The 21,094-nt window shown below is 42.3% G+C and overlaps 1 protein-coding gene across 4 annotated transcripts in view; it reads left to right on the top strand.

Annotated features, from left to right (window-relative positions):
* Window positions 1-21,094, top strand: part of LOC131258329 (uncharacterized) — a 91,572-nt gene that overhangs the window by 18,287 nt on the left and 52,191 nt on the right. Inside the window, exons 2-4 of one of the 4 annotated variants that reach the window (XM_058259576.1) lie at window positions 3,019-3,086; window positions 17,062-17,123; window positions 17,204-17,368. In XM_058259576.1, the coding sequence (XP_058115559.1) occupies window positions 3,019-3,086; window positions 17,062-17,123; window positions 17,204-17,368 (295 nt within the window). The remainder of the gene's footprint in view (window positions 1-3,018; window positions 3,087-17,061; window positions 17,124-17,203; window positions 17,369-21,094) is intronic. The other 3 variants (XM_058259577.1, XM_058259578.1, XM_058259579.1) reach the window with 3 other exon arrangements.

The following is a 21,094-nucleotide window of genomic DNA, read 5'->3' on the forward strand; positions in this document are numbered from 1 at the left end:
TCTGGGGAGAGATCTTTGGGATGTTAGGAGATTCCTCGAATCTCTAGCTCGGATTTAGGTTGGCTCCCATAGGCGGGTGACGACTCGGGAATAAGCGACTCCGATCTTCTTGACAGATCAACATTCATCATCTTTGACCAATGGTTGGGTCAGGGGATCCGTTTTCCCTTCAGCTGGACGCTAATGGTCTTTGACCTTGTCACGGGATGTCGCCGACCTGTAACCGGACGTTGGCCGATCTATGGCCGTCCAATGGCCGAGCTATGACTGAGCTATGCCCGGGTAGTAACCGATCTGGGGTCGATCTATGGTCGACCTATATCCGACCTATGACCGACCTATGGTCGATCTGTAATCGACCTATTAGGTCAGAACATGGTTTATTCGAATGGGCTCGTAGTCGTGTTCTTTGTGTGTCCTTACAGCTACATCGACCTCCTTGAAGGTCGGCTTGTTTTTGGACGTAGACGCTTTATCAAGCTCGGGTTTTACTGGGCCCGTGCTGGTTAAGTGGAGTTGGTCCATTCTATAAACCGACTTATCGACTTGTCAGTTTTTCCCTCAACAGTGAGAGGAGGTACGCTTATTCTTACCTTAGCACTCGACTGGTGTCTCTTTTCTGAAGACCCTACCCTACAAAAAAGACCCCGTTCCTGACTTAGGCATCGGAGAGTCCCTTGCACTAGCCAGGGTTTCCTTTGTTTCTCTTTTGCACCTGTGCAGGTTTAGGAGGGTCAACCGCGAAGGGTCTGCCGGAAAACTGCATCAACAGCTTCCATTGAGCTACAGCTTGAACCCACATTATTGTGCCAATCTTTTTTTGTAGGATCTACCTATATGCATCATTTTCTTGTTAGAACATTACAACAGATTGGTCCCGAGCACGGAGCATCATAGCTTCCTAAATATCTAAATGTCCTCTAAAAACTTTTGTAATGATTCTTTGATGATAAACATGGCCTTCCATTTTCCACTTCCATAGTGCTGCATTTGTCGGAGTGTTTTCTGGTGGATTGGCATCTAACCAGTGATGGTTTTCTGTAGTTCTTGGCCTTGGAGATAAGAATCCATATGGGATTCCTGTAACCATGCTACTTTTGCTGATTTTTCCAATCTTGCTCAACAAACTATCCAGAACAGCTATTTGCAATATTCACTTTAGATTCTCTCCTTGAAGCAGGTCAACAATTGAGGCTCCCTTATCACTGAACCAGTGACACATGATGATCCCTAATCGAGTACATGGGTCTCAATTTTCCAATCGAGACTTGACAAACACAATGAGCTATTGCACTTTCCGTGAACACGAAATTGTGTGACCCTACTTGCTTCTCGTCCCCAAACTGATTTGTGGATATGTTGATACTATATCCACTTCTACCAATGTCACACTAAAAAGTGGTCAGTCAACACTATCCACTGGTAGCATTGTGATCTGCTTTGTCAACAGTATGTTCGTTAATCCCAACATAGCACAACATTTCTGAATCATAGTGTGGATAATTCCCGGTAGATAGGGATCTGATAATGCTTGTAGAGTAGTAGATCTCTTAATTAATGTTTTCCTTAATTAAACAAGATTAGAGAGACAAATCCCTTATGATAGAGATAGCTATCTGTGAAGTTCTCAAGCAAGAGAGGAGATGCTCCTTTTCATTTATTTGTTTTTATTTTCACATTCGGAGCACCCGCATGGATAGCGTGAGAGAGTACATAAAAGAGACACCTGTTTAGAGGATTAGAGCTAGCACTTTCACTTTATGATATAACATTCTTGATAGCATTCTCATTCTATGAGATCACATTCTCACACATGCAAGGATACACCTCATACTTATAAGCATAAGCATGCCGTTTCATGCATTTGCATGGCAATGGAATTGTCTATAACACCTAAAGCAGCGTGATGCCGTGTAAAAACCCATGAACTTTGGTCCCCACCATAGTCTCTATGTGAAATCCACTCCTTCCAACGGGTCAGAATCCTCATGTTCACTGTACGTACAAAAGATCAACCCAATAAAAAGCTCAGATGGTCCATTCCAATGGAAACCATGTAAAATTGCACCTAAAACCTCTAAGTTAACAAGTTGTGGCCTCCTGAGTTTTGGATCAGGTCGATTTCTGTATCTTCCCTTAACCCTCAAGAGTCATACCTGATGAACAGGTTTAATGAAAGATACCATGGTGGCCCCACTCAAGAACCTGTGGTTATTGTCCCATCCCCAGTGTTCCCTGTGGTGTGGCCCACCTGAGTTGTTGAGCTGTCTGACTTTTAGTCCAGGGACTAGCATCAAGAGCTGCACTTCATGGACAGTTGATTTCACATATGCAACACTTTGCGCCCTCAAAGAGATTCAGCTTTCCACACCCGTAAAACAGGTGTTGTAGGGGATTCTGGTCCATGAGCATGCCACCTCATGCAAGAAAGAAAGCCGTTTCATGCCTGAGGTGTCCTTTAGCACACGTGCATCGGGCCCTTAATGCATGATCGCGCATTCATGTTACCAGCTAAATTGGCATTGCAAGAGAATCCTTCTTCTCTGTCCCATTTGGGAATCTCACCCTAGTTTATAAGATTGGTTTTCTTGATTAATCAAGAGAACCTTAATTAAGAGGTTTTCCATGCTACATCATTAATGTTAGCTATCAAGTATCAACCTTTGTACCTGGGGTGAGCATGTATGAGGTTCAGACTACTCAGTTATTGGTCTCTACTGTGTATGGGGTGTTCATGAAACTCACAAATCAGGTAATCCTACCCACTGGTTTTCTGACTTATGAGTATGACAGCTGAACAGTTAGAAAAGAAGTTCAAGCAAAGGTCTATGTTCATTTTAGTAGAATAATCAGCTATGTGGTTTTCGGCATATTACTCCATCCACGATAGGGCCCAATCATGATTTGTCCAGATCTCGAACACACTGCCACATATATTTGGATATTGGAGTTAGCATTGGATCCTTTCCCTATTATGGTACATTTCTATTTAATCCTTTCCCCCCCCTTTTCTCGCAGAGCTGCTCAGGCATTGAAGTGTCTAGGCTTCATGATCTATCACCCTTCTCTGGTCTCTTCCATTCAAGGTTTGCTGTTTCTTTCTTTCTTTCTATTTTTTTTTTTTCCTATAAGAATTCGGTTCAGGGTACGAGTTGAATCCTTCATCACATGATTCGATGAAATATCTTGGATCTATGTCGGATTGGTACATCATTCATAGAAAATTCCTGTAGTATATATAAGGTTTCCCATTACTTGCTTCGGAATAGAAACCGAAGATCTTGGTAAAATGTGAGTCGATGAGTTCTAATAATTCATAAACCCCATAATGGGGACATCATGCGCACGCGCACGCCCCCCACCCTACGCACGTACTCAGGGAGGAGGAGGGCTCCACTATCAATCTGGATCGACGACGGCATCTATGGAGGACCTCTTAGTTAGGGGGCTGTGCTATAGAGCATTGGGGTGGACCCGATCATCATATGGATTCCACTATTGGATCTCATGATCGTGGCCCACTATCCTAGATGATCTAGGATTTTGAGTTTTGGCTATTATCGTTATTGAAAACATCATGAACGGTTTTGATTGTGTAGATTAGTTATTATTTTAGTTACTTCATCTCTAAGTATTAGTGTGCGCACATGGCGCGAGGATAAAATTGGCTTTTAGGGTTTAGGGTTTTCTTATAAATAAGCAACCCCATGTAGGTATTTTTTTTTCCAATTAAGTTTATGAATAAAATTTTGCGTTTTTCTTTTTCTCTATCTCTCTGAGTTGAAGAATCGAATTGGGTGCAAAACCCTCCTTTCCTCGAAGGGCTAACTACCGTGGTACGAAGCCGCAACCTTCTTAAATCATCCCCACTTCTTACACCCCACATCCATCATCTTCTACATCCCTCCCATCTTCAGATTCACCATTTCTAATACCCAAGTTCTCTTTTACAGCAGATTTTCAGATTCTGGCCCATTAGAGGGGCTGAAACTTCGGCGGAGCACCACGCACAAATTGAACAGCGGATCGACACAAAATTTGGTATGGAAGTGGGCCTCCCCTGGCCGATCCTACCTTAGGAATCGTTTTTCGATTTCATTGGCCCCACACACGTGCGGACAAGGAATCACGCACGTGCACCTAGGCCTAGTTGCTGTCCACGCGCGTGGATCGCCTCAGGTTCGATCTTTCCTCAATTTCTCTCCTCTCTCGCCTTAAATCCAAGGCCTTAACCCTAGATAATCCCAAATCCCAAGTATTCCCAAATTTGCAAACCCTAGATTTTCTCCCGAATTGAAACATGGTGAATCTCTTGAATTGGGGAACAATTCATTGCAAGAATGGATGAATCTTTCACTCCTTTAGGCATTGTTTGGTTTATAATTTTATTTGATCCAGCCCTAAACTTGTGTAGGCTTGAAGCCCCATAGATTCCCCTTGTTGAATGTTTGAACGTATGTGGGACATGGAATTTTGTGATTGTTTAAAATTGGTATGATTTAAAGCTTGAAATCTTGCATGTTATATTTAATTTCATGTCCTGCATCAAATTTGGTATCAAAGCTTATGTTTTTATAGGGGAATGCATTGCATGTTTAGGGTTCAGTTTATTTATGTCCATTATGCATCAAGTCTTCTCATATAGGGCTGTTTAGGACCCATAATTCACAATATGGGCTGCTGAATTTTCTGTTGTCAGAAAATCCACAAATTTTATGGCTGAATTTTCCGTTAACAAATTATTTGGGCAGTTATATAGCTGAAATTTTAGTAGCATTTTGTAATTTCCTTCATATGGTCCTATAGGATCATTTAGTCTCATTTAGACGTATATAGTTGCATTAGAGGGTTTTTGAGTTGAGTGAGTGGTTGTATGCCCACACGTACTGGTCGTGGTTTTGGTTTGTACCCTATGCTAAATATGGAGCAATTACAAGAGTCTATGAACAACATAACCTAGCAGTTTGAGTCTTTGGGTAGGCGCTTGGAACAATGTATTAACCAACACTTGGATCAACTTAATATGCACGTTACCCAACTAGAGACCTCCACCCGGGCAAACCCCGCCATTGGGGAAGATGCCCAATCTCAGGCAGGTAGTCAAAAGGATAGACAAGGGAATGGGGGTGACTAAGGAAATGGTCATAGGCGCGCACCCGTGCACCTACCCCACGAGGGGCATCATGATCATTACGACCTAGATGCGCAACTCCTCAAGGGAGTTAGAGTAGAGGCCCCTACATTTAATGACCACTTGAACCCTAAAGCTTTTCTAGATTTGTTGGCGGACATGGACCATTATTTTGAGTCGGATGACATGTCGGATGTTTATCGAGTCCAATTTGATAAGATGAAGCTCGTGGGCCAAGTAAAGAGGTTTTGGGCTACTATGAAGCGAAAGAAAGAAAGGTTGAAGGAGCCCCCAATAGTCCATTGGGGAGAAATGAAAGAAATTCTAAAGGAGAAGTACCTCGCTTTCTCTTATCACTTGAGGTTGGTTGAAGATTGGCAGTCTCTTTGACAAGGTTCCATGAGTGTGGCTGAATACATTGAGAAGTTTGAAGAGTATTTGACTCGGTGTGAAGTTGAAGAGGATCCTGTAGTCACTCTTGCTCGATTTAAGACGGGCCTCCGTTCTGATATTAGGAGAGAGTTGCTCGCCAAGGACATGGACACTCTTGAACAGATATATCAAGTAGTGTTGGAGGTTGAGCAATACCTCAAAGCATCTGTGGGAAGGCGGTTTGAGTCTCGTGATTCTGGCGCTAAGTCTAACCCTTCTGGGGCTAAGCCTGGCACTGGATATCAATACAAGCCTTCTAGTAGTTCTCAATTTAGGCCCAATGATGATCAGGGTAAAGGAGTTTTTGGGTCTAGCTCGCGCAGAAGCGATGCGACTAGGTGTTTTAGATGTCAGGGGTTTGGTCACTTTCCCCTCCACTGTGACACGAAAGAGGGCACCAAGGTATTCCTTATTGATGGGCAAGTAGAAGTAGAGCCCCCAGAAAGTGACGGTGAGGAGGAAGAATATGAGCTAGCAGAAATCCCTAGTGATGAGGAAGAGGGAGCGCAAGAGTTTGCGGCCCTTGCGGTTGTGCGTTGTGCGTTTGCACAATCAAAGAACACCGATGATTGGCGTCACAATACGATCTTCTATACTTACGCAAAATATGGTGATAAGTGTTGCAAGATGATCGGGGATAGTGGTAGTTATGCCAACGTAATATCAACTGGCACTGTGAGCCGTTTGGGCTTGAAACTTGAAGCCTATCCTCAACCCTATTAAGTGTCTTAGGTTGATGAGACTTTCATTCCAGTCTCACACCATTGTCTTGTTCCTATTTAGTTTGGATCATATAAAGACAGTTTGGTGTGATGTTGTTCCCATGGATGTTGGTCATATCATTTTGGGTAGGCCCTGACTCTATGACAGGGATGTCACTATATTTGGTGGTTCGATTGTGTGTACATTCTGGTTTGAGGGCACGAAAGTCAAGCTAAATCCTCTCCCACCCAAGAACACGACCGGAAAGGAGTTCATCACAAAGAGTGGTGTGAGCGGCTCAAAGGAATTGAAGGAATCGAAGTCCAAGTCTAAGCCTCTCCATATTCTAAATGCCAAAGACTTTGAGCGAGAGACTGAGTCGGACTCGATGGTGTATGCCCTTGTGGTTAGGGAGAGTGCACTAGAGTCTAGTGTAGAGTTTACCCACTGAGGCCATTCCGGTAGTGGATGAGTTTCGTGATGTCTTTTCTGATGATCTACCGGATGATCTTCCCCCTATGAGGGATATACAACATGTCATTGATTTAGTCCTTGTGGCGACTCTACCAAACCTCCCTCATTATAGAATGAATCCAAAGGAGCATGCAGAGTTGAAGAGGCAGGTTGATGAGCTCCTAGAAAAGGGTTTCATTCGAGAGAGCATGAGCCCGTGTGCCGTGCCCGCCCTTCTTACACCTAAGAAGGATGACACATGGAGGATGTCTATTGATAGTAGGGCCATCAACAAAATCACAATCAAGTATTGGTTTTCCATACCGCGTCTTGATGACATGTTAGATATGATGGCCAACGCTAATATCTTCTTGAAAATTGACCTCAAAAGTGGTTATCACCAAATCTGTGTACACCATGGCGACGAGTGGAAGATGGCCTTCAAGACGAAGGATGGGCTATATGAGTGGCTAGTCATGCCTTTTGGGCTGACTAATGCCCCAAGTACCTTCATGCGTGTGATGACCCAAGTGTTGAGGCCCTTCATGGGGAAGTTCCTGGTCGTTTAATTTGATAATATCCTGATTTTTAGCATGACCAAGGAACAACACTTCAACCATTTGAGGCAGGTTTGTGGGATCCTTAGAGCTGAAAAATTGTACGCCAACCTAAAGAAGTATGCGTTTATGTCTAGCAGTGTTATCTTCTTAAGTTTTGTTATGTCAGTTGAGAGTGTGTCAGCGGATCCCAAGAAGGTCAAGACCATCATCAATTGGCCTGAACCGCGTAGTATTCATGAGGTGCGCAACTTTCACGGCTTGGCCACTTTCTATAGACGGTTCATTCGAGGCTTCAGTTCCATTATGGCTCCCATCACGGATTGCATAAAAAAAAAAAAGAGTTTCAATGGACGAAGGCAGCCTCGAAGGCCTTCAAGGAGATAAAGGTCAAGATCATCGAAGCTCCAGTCACGTGACTTCCGGATTTTTGAAAGTTTTTGAAGTCGCTTGCGACGCGTCAGGAGTTGGCATAGGAGTACTTAGTCAGGAAGGGCACCCTGTCGCCTTCTTTAGTGAGAAATTGAATGAGGCGAAGCAAAAATACTCCACCATGACAGAGTTCTATGCGGTAGTGTAATCGTTGCGCTACTGGCGTCATTATCTTTTGCCATAAGAATTTGTCTTGTTCTTAGATCACGAGGCCTTAAGATATCTGAACTCTTAGAAGAAATTAAACCCTGGGCATGCCAAGTGGGTCCAGTTCCTTCAAGAGAATACTTTTGTGTTTAAGCACAAGGTCGGTGTAAAGAATAAGCCTGCCGACGCGTTAAGTTGTCGAGTCGCGTTACTCAATTCCATGAGTGTCAAAGTCACAAGGCTAGAGCGTGTCAGAGAGGATTATTCCGAGTACCTAGATTTTGGAGTTGTGTACGTATCATCGTTAGAGAGTCCGTCAGGGGCTAGCAGTGATTATTTGATATTGGACGGATTTTTAGGAGTGACCGTTTGTGCATACCTCGCAACTCCTTACGCGATTTTCTTGTCTGGGAGTTACATTCAGGAGGGGTCGCAGGTCATTTTGGTCGAGACAAGACCATTGCCCTAGTGGAGGATAGATTCTATTAGCCAAGCCTCAAGTGAGACGTGACCAAAATTATAGGACAGTGTCGTACTTGTCAACTGGCAAAGCAGAAAAGGCAGAATACGGGGCTATACACACCTTTGCCAGTTCCATTCGCCCCTTGACAGGACATCGGTATGGACTTCATGCTTGGGCTCCCCAAGACTACTCAGAAACACAATTCCATATTTGTTGTCGTGGACCGTTTTTCTAAAATGGCCCACTTCATTCCTTGTTCGAAGACCTCTGATGCATCTCATGTTGCCAAGTTGTTCTTTAGTGAGGTTGTCAAACTTCATGGATTACCCAAAACCATAGTGTCTGACTGTGACATGCAATTCATGAGTTATTTTTGGAAGACATTTGGCATATAATGAGTATTAGGCTCTAATTTTCTTCTGCCTACCACCCTTAGACCGATGGTTAGACTGAGGTGGTCAATAGGAGCCTAGGAAATTTGCTCAGGTGTTTAGTGGGGGAGCACATTGGGACGTGGGACACTGCACTACCTATCGTTGAGTTTGCATTTAATAGTTCTGTCAATAGATCCATAGGTTTAAGTCCTTTTGAAGTTGTTACTACTTATAAACCTAGGAAGCCTATTGATCTTGTCCCTATGTCCCTGTCCCATAGGCCATCAGAGTCTGCAGAGTCCTTTGCATATCACATTCATTCATTGTATTAAGAAATCAGGCGAATGATCAATACTAGTAATGAAAATTACAAAATTTCTGCAGATCAACATAAACAATTCAAGGAATTCAATGTAAGGGGACTCTGTGATGGTCCACATCAGGATAGAGCGGTACCCTCAGGGAGCCGTTCGTAAATTACACGCGCGTAGCGCTGGACCATTCAAAATTATAAAACGAAACGATCTTAATGTGTATGTGGTAGATCTTTCACCTTCCATGGGAATTAGTTCCACATTCAATGTGGAAGATCTAGTTGCATTTCAGGGGACCACTGATACATTGTTCAGCCTTTCACCTAACCGTCCTGATTCCTTAGACCTTTCCCTTTATCTATCGCCCCTTCCGGACCCATCTTCCCAGTCTCTACCTCCCATACCTATCCTTCCCACACCCAGAGAGGAGATAGAGGATATTTTGGACCATCAGATAGTATCGACGTCGGACGGTGGCTTTCAAAAGTTCCTTGTCAAGTGGAAGTCACGCCCAGCTTCAGACAGTACGTGGCTCACTGAGGAGGAGCTTCAGAGATTTGATCCTGATATCTTGGAGCGGTTCAAGAGTTTTGTTTCGCCAGTGGCGAAACCTTCACAGCCGAGGAGAGTTGATGGGGACATCAGGTGCATGCGCATGCCCCCCACCCTATGCACGTACTCAAGGAGGAGGGCCCCACTATCGATCTGGAACGACGATGACATCTATGGAGCTCTTAGTTAGGGGGCTGTGCTATGGATCATTGGGGTGGACCCGATCATCATATGGATTCCACCATTGGATCTCATGATCATGGCCCACTGCCTTAGATGATCTAGGATTTTGAATTTTGGCTATTATCGTTATTAGAAACATCATGAACGGTTTTGATTGCGTAGATTAGTTATTATTTTAGTTACTTCATCTCTAAGTATTAGTTTGCACACATGGGGTGAGGATAAAATTGGCTTTTGGGGTTTAGGGTTTTCTTATAAATAAGCAACCCCATGTAGGTATTTTTTTTCTATGAAGTTTATGAATAAAATTATGCATTTTTCTTCTTCTCTCTCTCTGAGTTGAAGAATCGAATTATGTGCAAAACCTTCCCTTCTTCGAAGGGCTAACTACCGTGGTGCGAAGCCACAACCATCCCAAATCATCCCCACTTCACCCCACATCCATCATCTTCTACATCCCTCTCATCTTTAGATTCACCCTTTCTAATACCCAAGTTCTCTTTCACAACAAATTTTCAGATTTTGGCCCATCAGAGGGGCTGAAACTTCGGTGGAGCACCACGCACAAACTGGACAGCGGATCGACACAAAATTTGGTATGGAAGTGGGCCTCCCCTGGCCGATCCTACCCTAGGAATCATTTTCTGATTTCGTGGGCCCCACACACGTGCGGACAAGGAATCATGCACGTGCACCCACGCCTGGTTGCTGTCCACGCGCGTGGATCGCCTCAGGTTCCATCTTTCCTCAATCTCTCCTCTCTCGCCTTAAATCCAAGGCCTTAACCCTAGATAATCCCAAATCCCAAGTATTCCCAAATTTGCAAACCCTAGATTTTCCCTCAAATTGAAACATGGTGAATCTCTTGAATTGGGGAACAATTCTTTACAAGAATGGATGAATCTTACACTCCTTTGGGCATTGTTTGGTTTATAATTTTATTTGATCCAGCCTTAAACTTGTATAGGCTTGGACCTCCATAGATTCCCCTTGTTGAATGTTTGATCGTATGTGGGACGTGGAATTTTGTGATTGTTTAAAGTTGGTATGATCTAAAGCTTGAAATCTTGCATGTCATATTTAATTTTATATCCTGCATCTCCCCATTTTCATGGTTGTGTCTTTACGAGTTGGTCCATATTTGGGTTATCAACATTTTGTTCTAGTGGGTCTAACTTTTTCTATAAACCAAACTCATTTGTGGAGCTGTACAGTCAATAGGCTATGTTGTGAAACTAATCTTTTAGACAATCCCGGTGATTTGACTTCTAGCTTGCAAGTGGATGGTTAGAAAGGAAATGGAGTGGATGGTTCATATGGAATATGAAAAAGTTCATTAGTCAAATGTTTGGCTGGAGCATTCTTTTCTTTCAATGTCTACCCACATTGGTGTTCTCCATGTGCACAATCTAGAACCTGTACACTGATAGATGGTCCTCACACATAAAGAGTGCTTATCTGAAAAAAGAAGAAGAGGAGCCCACACTTGGGCCTGAGGGAATAGAAGAAAAGAAAATAAAAGAAGAAAAGCTGCCCAACATTGGACCATGGGCTAGATAAAACCCACAACCTAGGCCAAGCATCAAAGGAGCGAGGCTAGCTTGGTTGTAGAGATAAGGCGAGATGGAGTACTCAATGAAGCATTAGCCAACTTTAAGAGAAGGCCTTTATAATGCCTCGAGACAACACTGTCATGGCTCTTGGATCGGATGATGAAAGCGTGCAAACCAAGGGCATAAAGGCACATCTCCTAGGAAGAAGAAGGATCTGATAAGCCGGAAAGGCTCTCGCCATTGTGGATTTGGACGCTAGCACCTGAATATGGGCAAGTTAAGCTTAGAAGTGCCAAGAAAGAGAGTTTGGAGGCATGTATACCTTGGCCCATGCATGCCAACTTTAGAGATAATTCCTCAGACGGCTTTAGAGGAAGGAGGAAAACAAAGGAGGCCAATTCCGGAGGCACTAATTTTAGCACAGGAAAGAGGTCAACGCGGCTCAGCTACAATGGATTGATAAATCCGAGGAGCTAGAGGAGAAGCTGTGGAATATGATGTACGGAGGTCCCAAGCTGCGGAAAGAGAACTGGAGGCCTTGGCTGCAATAATTGGGATAAAGTACGATGATTCTAGCTCTCAAGTCTAAAGATAATGTCTAGAGATGACTTCCTTTGGAAGGAATTTGGAATTAAAGATGCGGTCCATATATGCCATGTAAGGGTTGGGAAAGAAAGCCTATTAAGGATTTTAGGAACTTGATTTGTAGAATTTATAATTGACCAATTGACAAATAAAGGGAAAAGAAACAAAAGGGATAAAGAGTTCAGAGTGTAGATTCTCCCAGATCTAATAAATAAACCTACAAGAGAAAAAGAGATGGTCAAGTTTCAATCTTATGCGAGCAAAAGATGCAGCTAGTATCATTAATAATATAAAGATTATAAAGCATGTCCTTTGTTTTAAGGCGCCCCGGGAAGATTATCCAAGCAATGGTGGAATGCCTAGTGATAGACCCTTCAAAACAACCAAGGTCAATGCAAGGCAGATCCTGCCTGCAATCCTGCAAGCCCTAAGGCCGAAGCAAAGTAAAGAGATCCCATGGGGTAAAGAGCCCAAACTATTTCATCATTAATCGGAATAATTTGGCGCTTCCTAATTTCCTGAAAGATTCCAGCTAAAGTTGGAAAATTTGGATAAGGGAACCACCACTCAATATCTTGGATCAGAGTACTAACAGTAATGTTTGCACCTAAGCCAAGATCTTGGATAGGTTGAGTTCCAAAACGCTCGTATAGGCTATATTATGGATCATTCCGAAAGTTAGTATGTTGACCATTTCCTACAAGAAATCTGGTATGATTCGTAGCAATGTCGTGAACATTGAGAATACTTCGCCATGACCATGGTGCGTTTGGGGGAATTTGATGCACCAAATGGAATTTGTGCTAATATACTTAGCATGGACCCACATGATGGGGACATCATGCGCACACGCACACCCCCCCTACGCACGTACGTAAGGAGGAGGGCCCCACCATCGATTTGGATCAATGACGACGTCCAGGGAGGGCCTCCTAGTTAGAGGACTGCGTTTTGGTTTGTTAGAGTGGGTTCTCATGATTGTGGCCCACTATTCTAATTAATCTCGTATTTTAGGTTTTGCTTATTATTGTTATTAAGAGTATCATGGACGGTTTAGATTACTCTAATTAGTTGTTATTTTTTATTACGTCATCGCCAAGTAACAGGTTGCGCACATGGTGCGAGTTTTGGGGTATATAGTTTTATTATAAGTAGGCACCCTTTGTAGTCTTTTTGATTCATTGAAGATTAATAAAAATTTCTGCGTTTCTACTCCTTTTAGTTTCTGAGTTGTGGAAATCCAATTGGGTGTGAAACCCTCCTTTCCTCAAAGGGTTGAATACCATGGTGCGAAGCCACACCTATCTCGATTCGCTCCCATCTTCTACCATCCATAATCCTCTTCTCCTACAATCATCTACGCTTCAAATCCGTCCTCTATTGCAGCAATTTTTCTCTCTACAGCAGAATTCTAGAATCTGGCCCTGCAGGAGGGCTGAAACTTTGGCGGTGCACCACGCATAGACCGCATATCGGATCGACCCGAAAATCAGGGGTTTTGGAGCCCACCCCTGGCCGACCAGACTCAAGGAGTTGGTTTCTGGGTTCGGGGCCCCCTTGCACGTGCGGCTAGGCCCCTGCGCACGTGCTTCAGGTCTAGCCCGCTGTCCGCGCGTGTGGATTGTCTCCAGGTTCAGTTTTCCACCTCTTTTATCCATCTCGTACTTACTTTCCATAACCCTAACCCTAGATTGCGTTATTTTCAATTTGTTTGCCCCCCTTTTCTAATCCTAAGGTTCTCTGAACTGAAACCTGTGAATCCCTTGGATTAGGGACATATTGTTGTGCTTGTGTGGATGAATTTACTTCCCTTTGAGTATCATTTGGTCCATAATTTTTATTGATGCAACCCTAACATGTGTAGGTCTGGACTCGCATAGATTCCCCTTGATTGAATGTTTGAACGTTTGTGCGGGATAAGAAATTTGTGTAATTGTTTCTGAACTAACATGATCTTAAGCCTGAAAATCTTGCACATCATATTTGAATTTCATGTCCTGCATCAAATTTGGTATCAGAGCTTAGGGTTCTTATAGGGGAATGCATTACATGTTTAGGGTTTAGTTTCTCTATGTCCATTATGTATCAAGTCTCATCATATATAGCTATTTAGAGGTCCATAATTCCTGATATAAGCTGCTGAAATTTCTGTTATCAGAAAGTTAGCAATTCACATTGCTGAAATTTTCTGTTAACCCTTTATTTTGATAGCTATATTGCTGAATTTTGGTAGCGTTGGGCAGTTTCCCTCATATAGAGTCTCATAGGATCATTTAGTCTCATTTAGACGCATATAGTCGTAGTAGAAGGTCCTTAGGTTGAGTTAGTAGTTGTATGCCCACATGTACGGGTCGTGGTTTTGACTTGTATCCTACACTAAACATGAAGCAATTGCGAGAATCAGTGAACAAGTTGACCTAGCAGTTCGAGTCTTTGGGTAAGCGCGTGGAACAACGTATGGACCGACGCCTTAAGCTGTTTAATGTGCGCGTTACCCAACTAAAGACCTCCCTCGGGGCAAACCCCACCATTGGGGAAGATGCTCAATCTCAGGTAGGTGGTCAGGAGGTTAAACCAAAGAATGGAGGTGGCCAATGAATTGGTCATGGGCACACACTTGTGCACCCACCCTGCGAGGGACATCATGATCAATATGACCCAGATGCACAACTCCTCAAGGGAGTTAGAGTAGATGCCCCTACATTTGATGGCCACTTGGATCTTAAAGCCTTTTTAGATTGGTTGGCGGATATAGACCACTATTTTGAATGGTATGACATGTCGGATGCTCGTCGAGTCCGATTCGCCAAGATGAAGCTTGTGGGCCAAGCAAAGAGGTTTTGGACGACGGTAAAACGAAAGAAAGAAAGAACGAAGGGGCTCCCAATAGTCCATTGGGGAGAAATGAAAGAAACGCTTAAGAAGAAGTACCTCTCTTTCTCTTATCGCTTACGGTTAATTGAGGAATGACAGTCTCTTCGACAAGGTTCCATGAGTGTTGTTGAATATATTTAGAAGTTCGAAGAGTACTTGACCCGTTGCGAGGTTGATGAGGACCCCGTACTCACCCTTGCTCGTTTTAAAACGGGCCTCTGTTCTCACATTAGGAGAGAATTGCTCGCCAAAGACATAGACAATATGGAACAGTTGTATCAAGTATAGTTAGACGTCGAACAATACCTCAAAGCATTTGCGGGAAGGCGGCTTAACTTTCGCGATTCTAGTACTAAGGCCAACCCCTCTGGGGCTAAACCTAACACTGGGTACTAAAACAAACCTTCCAATAGTTTTTAGCCCAGGCCCAAGGATGATAAGGGTAAAGAAATTGTCGGGTCTAGCTCGCATGAAAGTGGGGCAACTGGGTGTTTTAAGTGTTAGGGGTTTGGTCACTTTGCCCACCAGTGCGACACGAGAGAGGGCACCAAGATATTCCTTATTGAGATAATGGTAAATGGAAATATTGTTCTAGATGATATTTGATCTGGCCATTTCATTACTAGTGCTTTTGGCTTCCATTGTGCACCATATTAAAGTATCCTATTGGCTGAAGTGCACCAAGTGGTGGGAACCTCCTGCGAAGTGATGTGACCTTACTAGGCATTGCATAGGCCACAACCTAACTGAAAACAGATGGGTCTAAACATGACAACAGGAGCTTGCAATGAAAAGGGTTGGGTTGCCCCATGGGTCAACTAGCCTGACCTACTTTTAATCAGGTTTAGGTCAGGCTTAATGGGTAGTGAGTTGAGCCCTACCCAACCTGATCTGCCCATATAGCTTATCAATGAGTAGGGCCAGACGATTCAACCCAACCCGGCCCAAAACCCAAAACAAATTAATAGATGATGAGTAGAGAGACATACATCTGATGCATGTATTTTTGTATGTATCCACAACTTCAGCAGGGCTGGGTATATTTTTAGTGCCTTGTTCCATTTAAAACTGGAGTGCAGTCGTGCTGAGTTGGTTGAGCCCAACTCTATTACAATTAAATAGGTCGGATCTGTTTGTGCTTGGGCTTGCTAAATTTTAAGTGTGTCGGGTTGGGCCGGAGGGTTATGGTTTGTCGATTTGGTTTGCATCAGAATTCTTGGCTTGTTTAGTAAACGGCTTGGGCTCAGGTTAGGGCTGACCCTGTCCTGACCCAAACCCTACCCGTTGGCACCCCTATTCCCAGCTCTTCTTGGGGGAGCTACAAAATCAAATTTTCTGTACCTGTGAATTATACCAAGAGTGCTTCAACCTCGTATCAGTTTTGTAAGTTCATTTGTTATCTTTTGTGAATGTTCTTTCTTCTCTTGCATTTGTATGTTCACATTCTACTTGCATCTATTTCATGGCATCAGTGAGTGGTACCCATGTTTTTGGTTTCCTGCTCTTGTTTCCTGTCAGATGAGAATGCTTGAAGCAACCTCTCGCTTGAGATGGAGGGGGCACTTCACAGCACGTGGCAATGTGGCACACCTTTTTGATGCCAGGACCATTCATCAGGTGGGCCCCACTTTGAGCATTCCTTGGGCTGAAAATCAGGCTGGTCCAATTATCAAATGGGCCACGAATCTATATGGGAACTGAATGGTTAGAAGGAAATCACGAAACACCCATATTCAAGTGGATGATTGTCAATTTTCAGCAGCAAATTTTCATGGTCAACCAGCCAACGAATGTCTTGGATCTCTCACATGTGTGCCACATTGGCTGTGTGCTGAAAAGCTCTCCTCCATCTCATGTGACGGAGGTACACTAGCTGTCCTCGTGTTGTCACTAACATCACCAATTGACGACATGGTCTCATTTTACTTAACATTCAGCTGATCCCACCCACATTAGTGTCTGTTGGTAAAAAATGATATTTCGGCTCGGTAACTATTGATTCTTTGGCATGTATCACTTTCATGCTCATAAAAATGATATCTTAGATACTATTCTTTGATTAATAAAGCTGCTATTGATATTAAAAAAAAAGAAAAAAAAGACAGATGACTTGGGCATCTTATAGATTTCATCATCTCAAGTTTCAGGCATCCTGCTGTTGAATTGTCATCTCAGCATCTTATAGAAGGGTCAACTTAGATCATTTAATTTTAGAAGATGTACAAATGTCTAAATGTGGTATATTGCTCTCAAAGTAAAATATGAGTGGATGTAAAATTAAGATTTTGTTTTTTTGCTGGACACTGTAGAGGGTCTTGCTAATTTGGTTATGGAATGCTTGGTGAAACTAATTACAACAACAGAAATGAAGGTGAGCGTCATTTAATTGCATTCTATTTTAATTATGGGGTTTTCCTTATACCAACTATTTTCTTTATCCTGAGTGATCAGATTTCTTTCTTGCAGGTCATTTGTAATTTAGGAGTGTGGTGTATTTCTATTCAGCAATTCAAAGCATCCTTTATAGCTACCAACTTGCATTCTTTATTGAGGGCTCTTATTCATGCCCTCGACAATCATCTTGGCTCTCTATCCACAACATTTGAGGCAATTCAGGTATTATTACTTGCTCATAGCTGTTCCATTCTTGCTAACTTTTCATTTACTTAATCAATCATATCTAGTCTGGCCTCTCATCATCACTCTCTAGTTTGGTTGTTTTCTCCTAAACAGCTAGTGGTTATTGTATTTGATGTACTTTACTAGTCCTTTGTGTTATGAGTGGTTGTGTACTTATATGATTGTAGACCTCTGTTGTGTGCGCGCGCGCGCGTGTTTATATATATGTGCGTGGGGGAATGCTACTATGAGGTCGAGCTCTATGGGCCCCGCTGTAATGTGTGATGGACATCCGAGCCGTGCATTTGGTAGCTCCCCTCTAGGTTATGGGATGTGCCAAAAATCAGCCGTATCCGGAACTCAAGTGGGCCACACCATCTGAAATCATGGGAAATTATGCCTAAAACTTCTAAAAGCTTTTGGTGGGGGCCACTTGAGTTTTGGAATGGGCTAAAATGGTATGACACCTCATCCAATTGGGACACACATAATGGATGGGCTGGATGTCTAAACCACATCTCAATGGCCCTATATGCAATAAGGAAGGTTTAAATGGGCAGGCATCCACTCTCAACTATTGTGTGTGGTGTGGCCCGTCTAAATCATGGATTGGCCTGATTTTTAGGATTGGCCTGATTTTTAGGACCATGGCTCACTATGGAAGGATGCATCTGATTAATAGGATGGATGTCCGTCACACATCACAATAGGGCCCATAGAGCTGTGTGTGTGTGTGTGTGTGTACATGTACATATACATGTACACACACACACGTGCACACACACACATATACATATAAATATACCATAGATTCAAAAGCTCATGTATACTCAACCCATGATCACACGTGTGAATACACGTGTGGACATGTCACATGTGTCCACATGTGTGACCATTTTAACACTATGCATACACAAATTTGAACCAACATTGTTTTTATTTCATTATGAAAATCATAGAATACATGAAAGAGTTTTGACTTGTGTCATGAGAAATAACTGCATCATTCTAGAAAATTCATCAATAAAAGAGAATAAAGTACTTAAAACCTAATAAATTGGGGACTCGAGCTCGTCCCCACCTATCACAATGAACTTATTTAAATGGAATCACTTCTAATATCGACTTCAGACGGCATGATTCATATTCTAAATTTAACATCTTCTGAAGGGATGGAAGAGTCTGCAGTTTCTAGAGAGATGGATGACCCAAATGATGATGCCACTGGATTGGTTGATCCTTAGGGAGCACTATAGCACCTACTAATTCCCTCCACAAATAATATAAACCATTCCTCTCACGATTTCCACCAATCTTCATGCCCGTCTTGAGGTCTTGAAAAACACGGAAGGAAATAAAGAGACGGAACAATTTAGAGACTTTGTTAGTTTACTTATAGACAACATATTGAAAAGAAATTTTAAGGCATATAAGACAGAAGATAAGGACACAAACGCATTAGGTTGAACAGTACCCTGTCTAACAACATTAGACAAGGTCCCATCCACTAAAGTAACATGCATATTTGACAAGACATGATCAAAAGAAGGAAAGGAATTGCGATTACCAGAGATATGATCGGATTCACCAAAGTTGATGATCCAGGGAGAAGGATGATATGACAAGAGGCATGTTTTACTTGATTGACCTAACATGGTTGTAAAAGTGGAAGGAGCATTGTTGGACATCGAGCCATTGAAAGAGAGAAACTGTGCATATTCTTCTTGTGATAGTGTGACACTAATTTGATCACCGCCAACATTTGATGCAATAAAAGTAGTGGGTCCACTATTAGTAGAAACATCTTCCACCACAAGAGCTTGATTAGCTTTCAGATTCTTTCCATAAAGATCCCAATAACAGTCCACGATGTGATTCGTTAAACTGCAGTAAGTGCATATGCCATCTCCTCTACTATCATGGCCACCTGTACCTCTCCCGTCAACGTACCACTTCTGCCAACACGATACATACCACGATCTGACCGACCACCACAACCTCCATGCATACCAATGAAAATAGATGAAGAAGCCAATGCAGCTTTATCGGACACATTCCCAGGAACACTGTTAGAGTCATTTGCAAGAGAGACTCTTTGAAGCCTAGCATAGACTTCAACCACCAATGGGATTGATACACCACTCAAAATTTGATCTTTAGTGGACTGATATTCTTTTGGCAAGCCTCACAAAAGTTTCACTACCTTCATATCCTCCCACCGCATCTTTATTAGAGAAACATCTAAGGTGATGGGATTTTATATTGAGAGTTCTTCCCACATGCTAGTTAGTTTAGCGAAATATTCATCGAGGGACTTATCTCTCTTGGAATGAGAAAATCTCCTCATACAACCGATAGACCCCTGAGATATTCTTCTTCGAGGAGTGCATCCTTTTTACGGTATCCCAAACATCTTTTGTTGTGTTTAAGAACACCAAATTAGAGCTCACCTTGGGTTCCATGCTATTCCATAGCGATGATCTGATCTAGCCATCATCACATCCACTATTTATATCTTGAATCATATTCCTCTGGGTGAGACTCCGTGAGGAATTGATCCTTTTTCTTTTTCGAGCTAAGAGAATACTTCAACTGATTTAGCCCAACGAAGATAGTTCTTCCCATTTAACTTCATGGATGTTATGGACGATTTAAGCAACGGTCTGGACACTTCTCCTAGTGATGAGGGACCACTAATCACACTTTTCGGCTCCATGGCCACCTTGGAACTGATTTACTTCAATTTATACTAAAAAACATTGATCTATAACTTGATTCATACACAACCACACTATTTAAATATACCACATAGAAATTCCCATCCTCTCATCAACTAGTATCCACTTCTACGTCATTCATTCATTCCACATAATATAACGGATATATGAAAATATCAAAAAACTGCTTCCAACACAAAGTAATGGAAGGAAAAGCAACTTAACATCACCTTAGCAGAAAAATTAGCAAGTCTTCATCTTCATGATGAAGCTTCTATGCTCCCTTTTACTTGACGAACAATGCAGAAAACATGTTTTCAACACGAATCACTCTAGGGTTTAGGGGTCTTCAAATCTCACCCAAATCACTCCCAAACATGCTTTTATACCATGTGAACAGTCTAAAGAGAAAGATTATTAAAGAAAATACAGAAGAGAGATGAGAGAATAAGAGGAAAGGAAAGAAAAGAGAAAGGAAAAGGAGAAAGAAGAGTTATGGATGGCTGGACTATTGAGAGCCTCCACACGTACCCCTCTCCATTCTTTTATTAGGGCTTCACAAAATAACGAGTAAAATTACAAGTATGCCTCTTTTTCTTAAATAATGACTTCTAAGTCTTAAGCAATGGGCCCAAACACCACTAAAACCCATACAATAAGGCCTAATAACACTCCACACACAATCACTATATAATTTGACATATTTATCAATAGCAAAGGATTATTGTCTTTTTCCCTTGTTTTCTTTTGTTGTCTTTCAAAAATTTTTACCTCAAAAACATGTTCTTTAATAATTTTGTTCTTATGTACATTTATTAAGTGTAGAAACATGTTAGAAAAATGACATTCGATTCCATCGCGTGAATAAAAAGATGTGATTTCATTGGTTGGGTTTTTGAATATAAAAAATCCCTAAATCTCCTATTCTCTCTCAAAAGAAAAAAATGAGGATAATGTTAATAGGGGAGTTGCTTTTCATGTTTTATAAGCAGAAGGGTAAAAGGAA

Source organism: Magnolia sinica, chromosome 10, assembly GCF_029962835.1.
Source record: "Magnolia sinica isolate HGM2019 chromosome 10, MsV1, whole genome shotgun sequence".
Classification (NCBI taxonomy): Eukaryota; Viridiplantae; Streptophyta; class Magnoliopsida; order Magnoliales; family Magnoliaceae; genus Magnolia; species Magnolia sinica.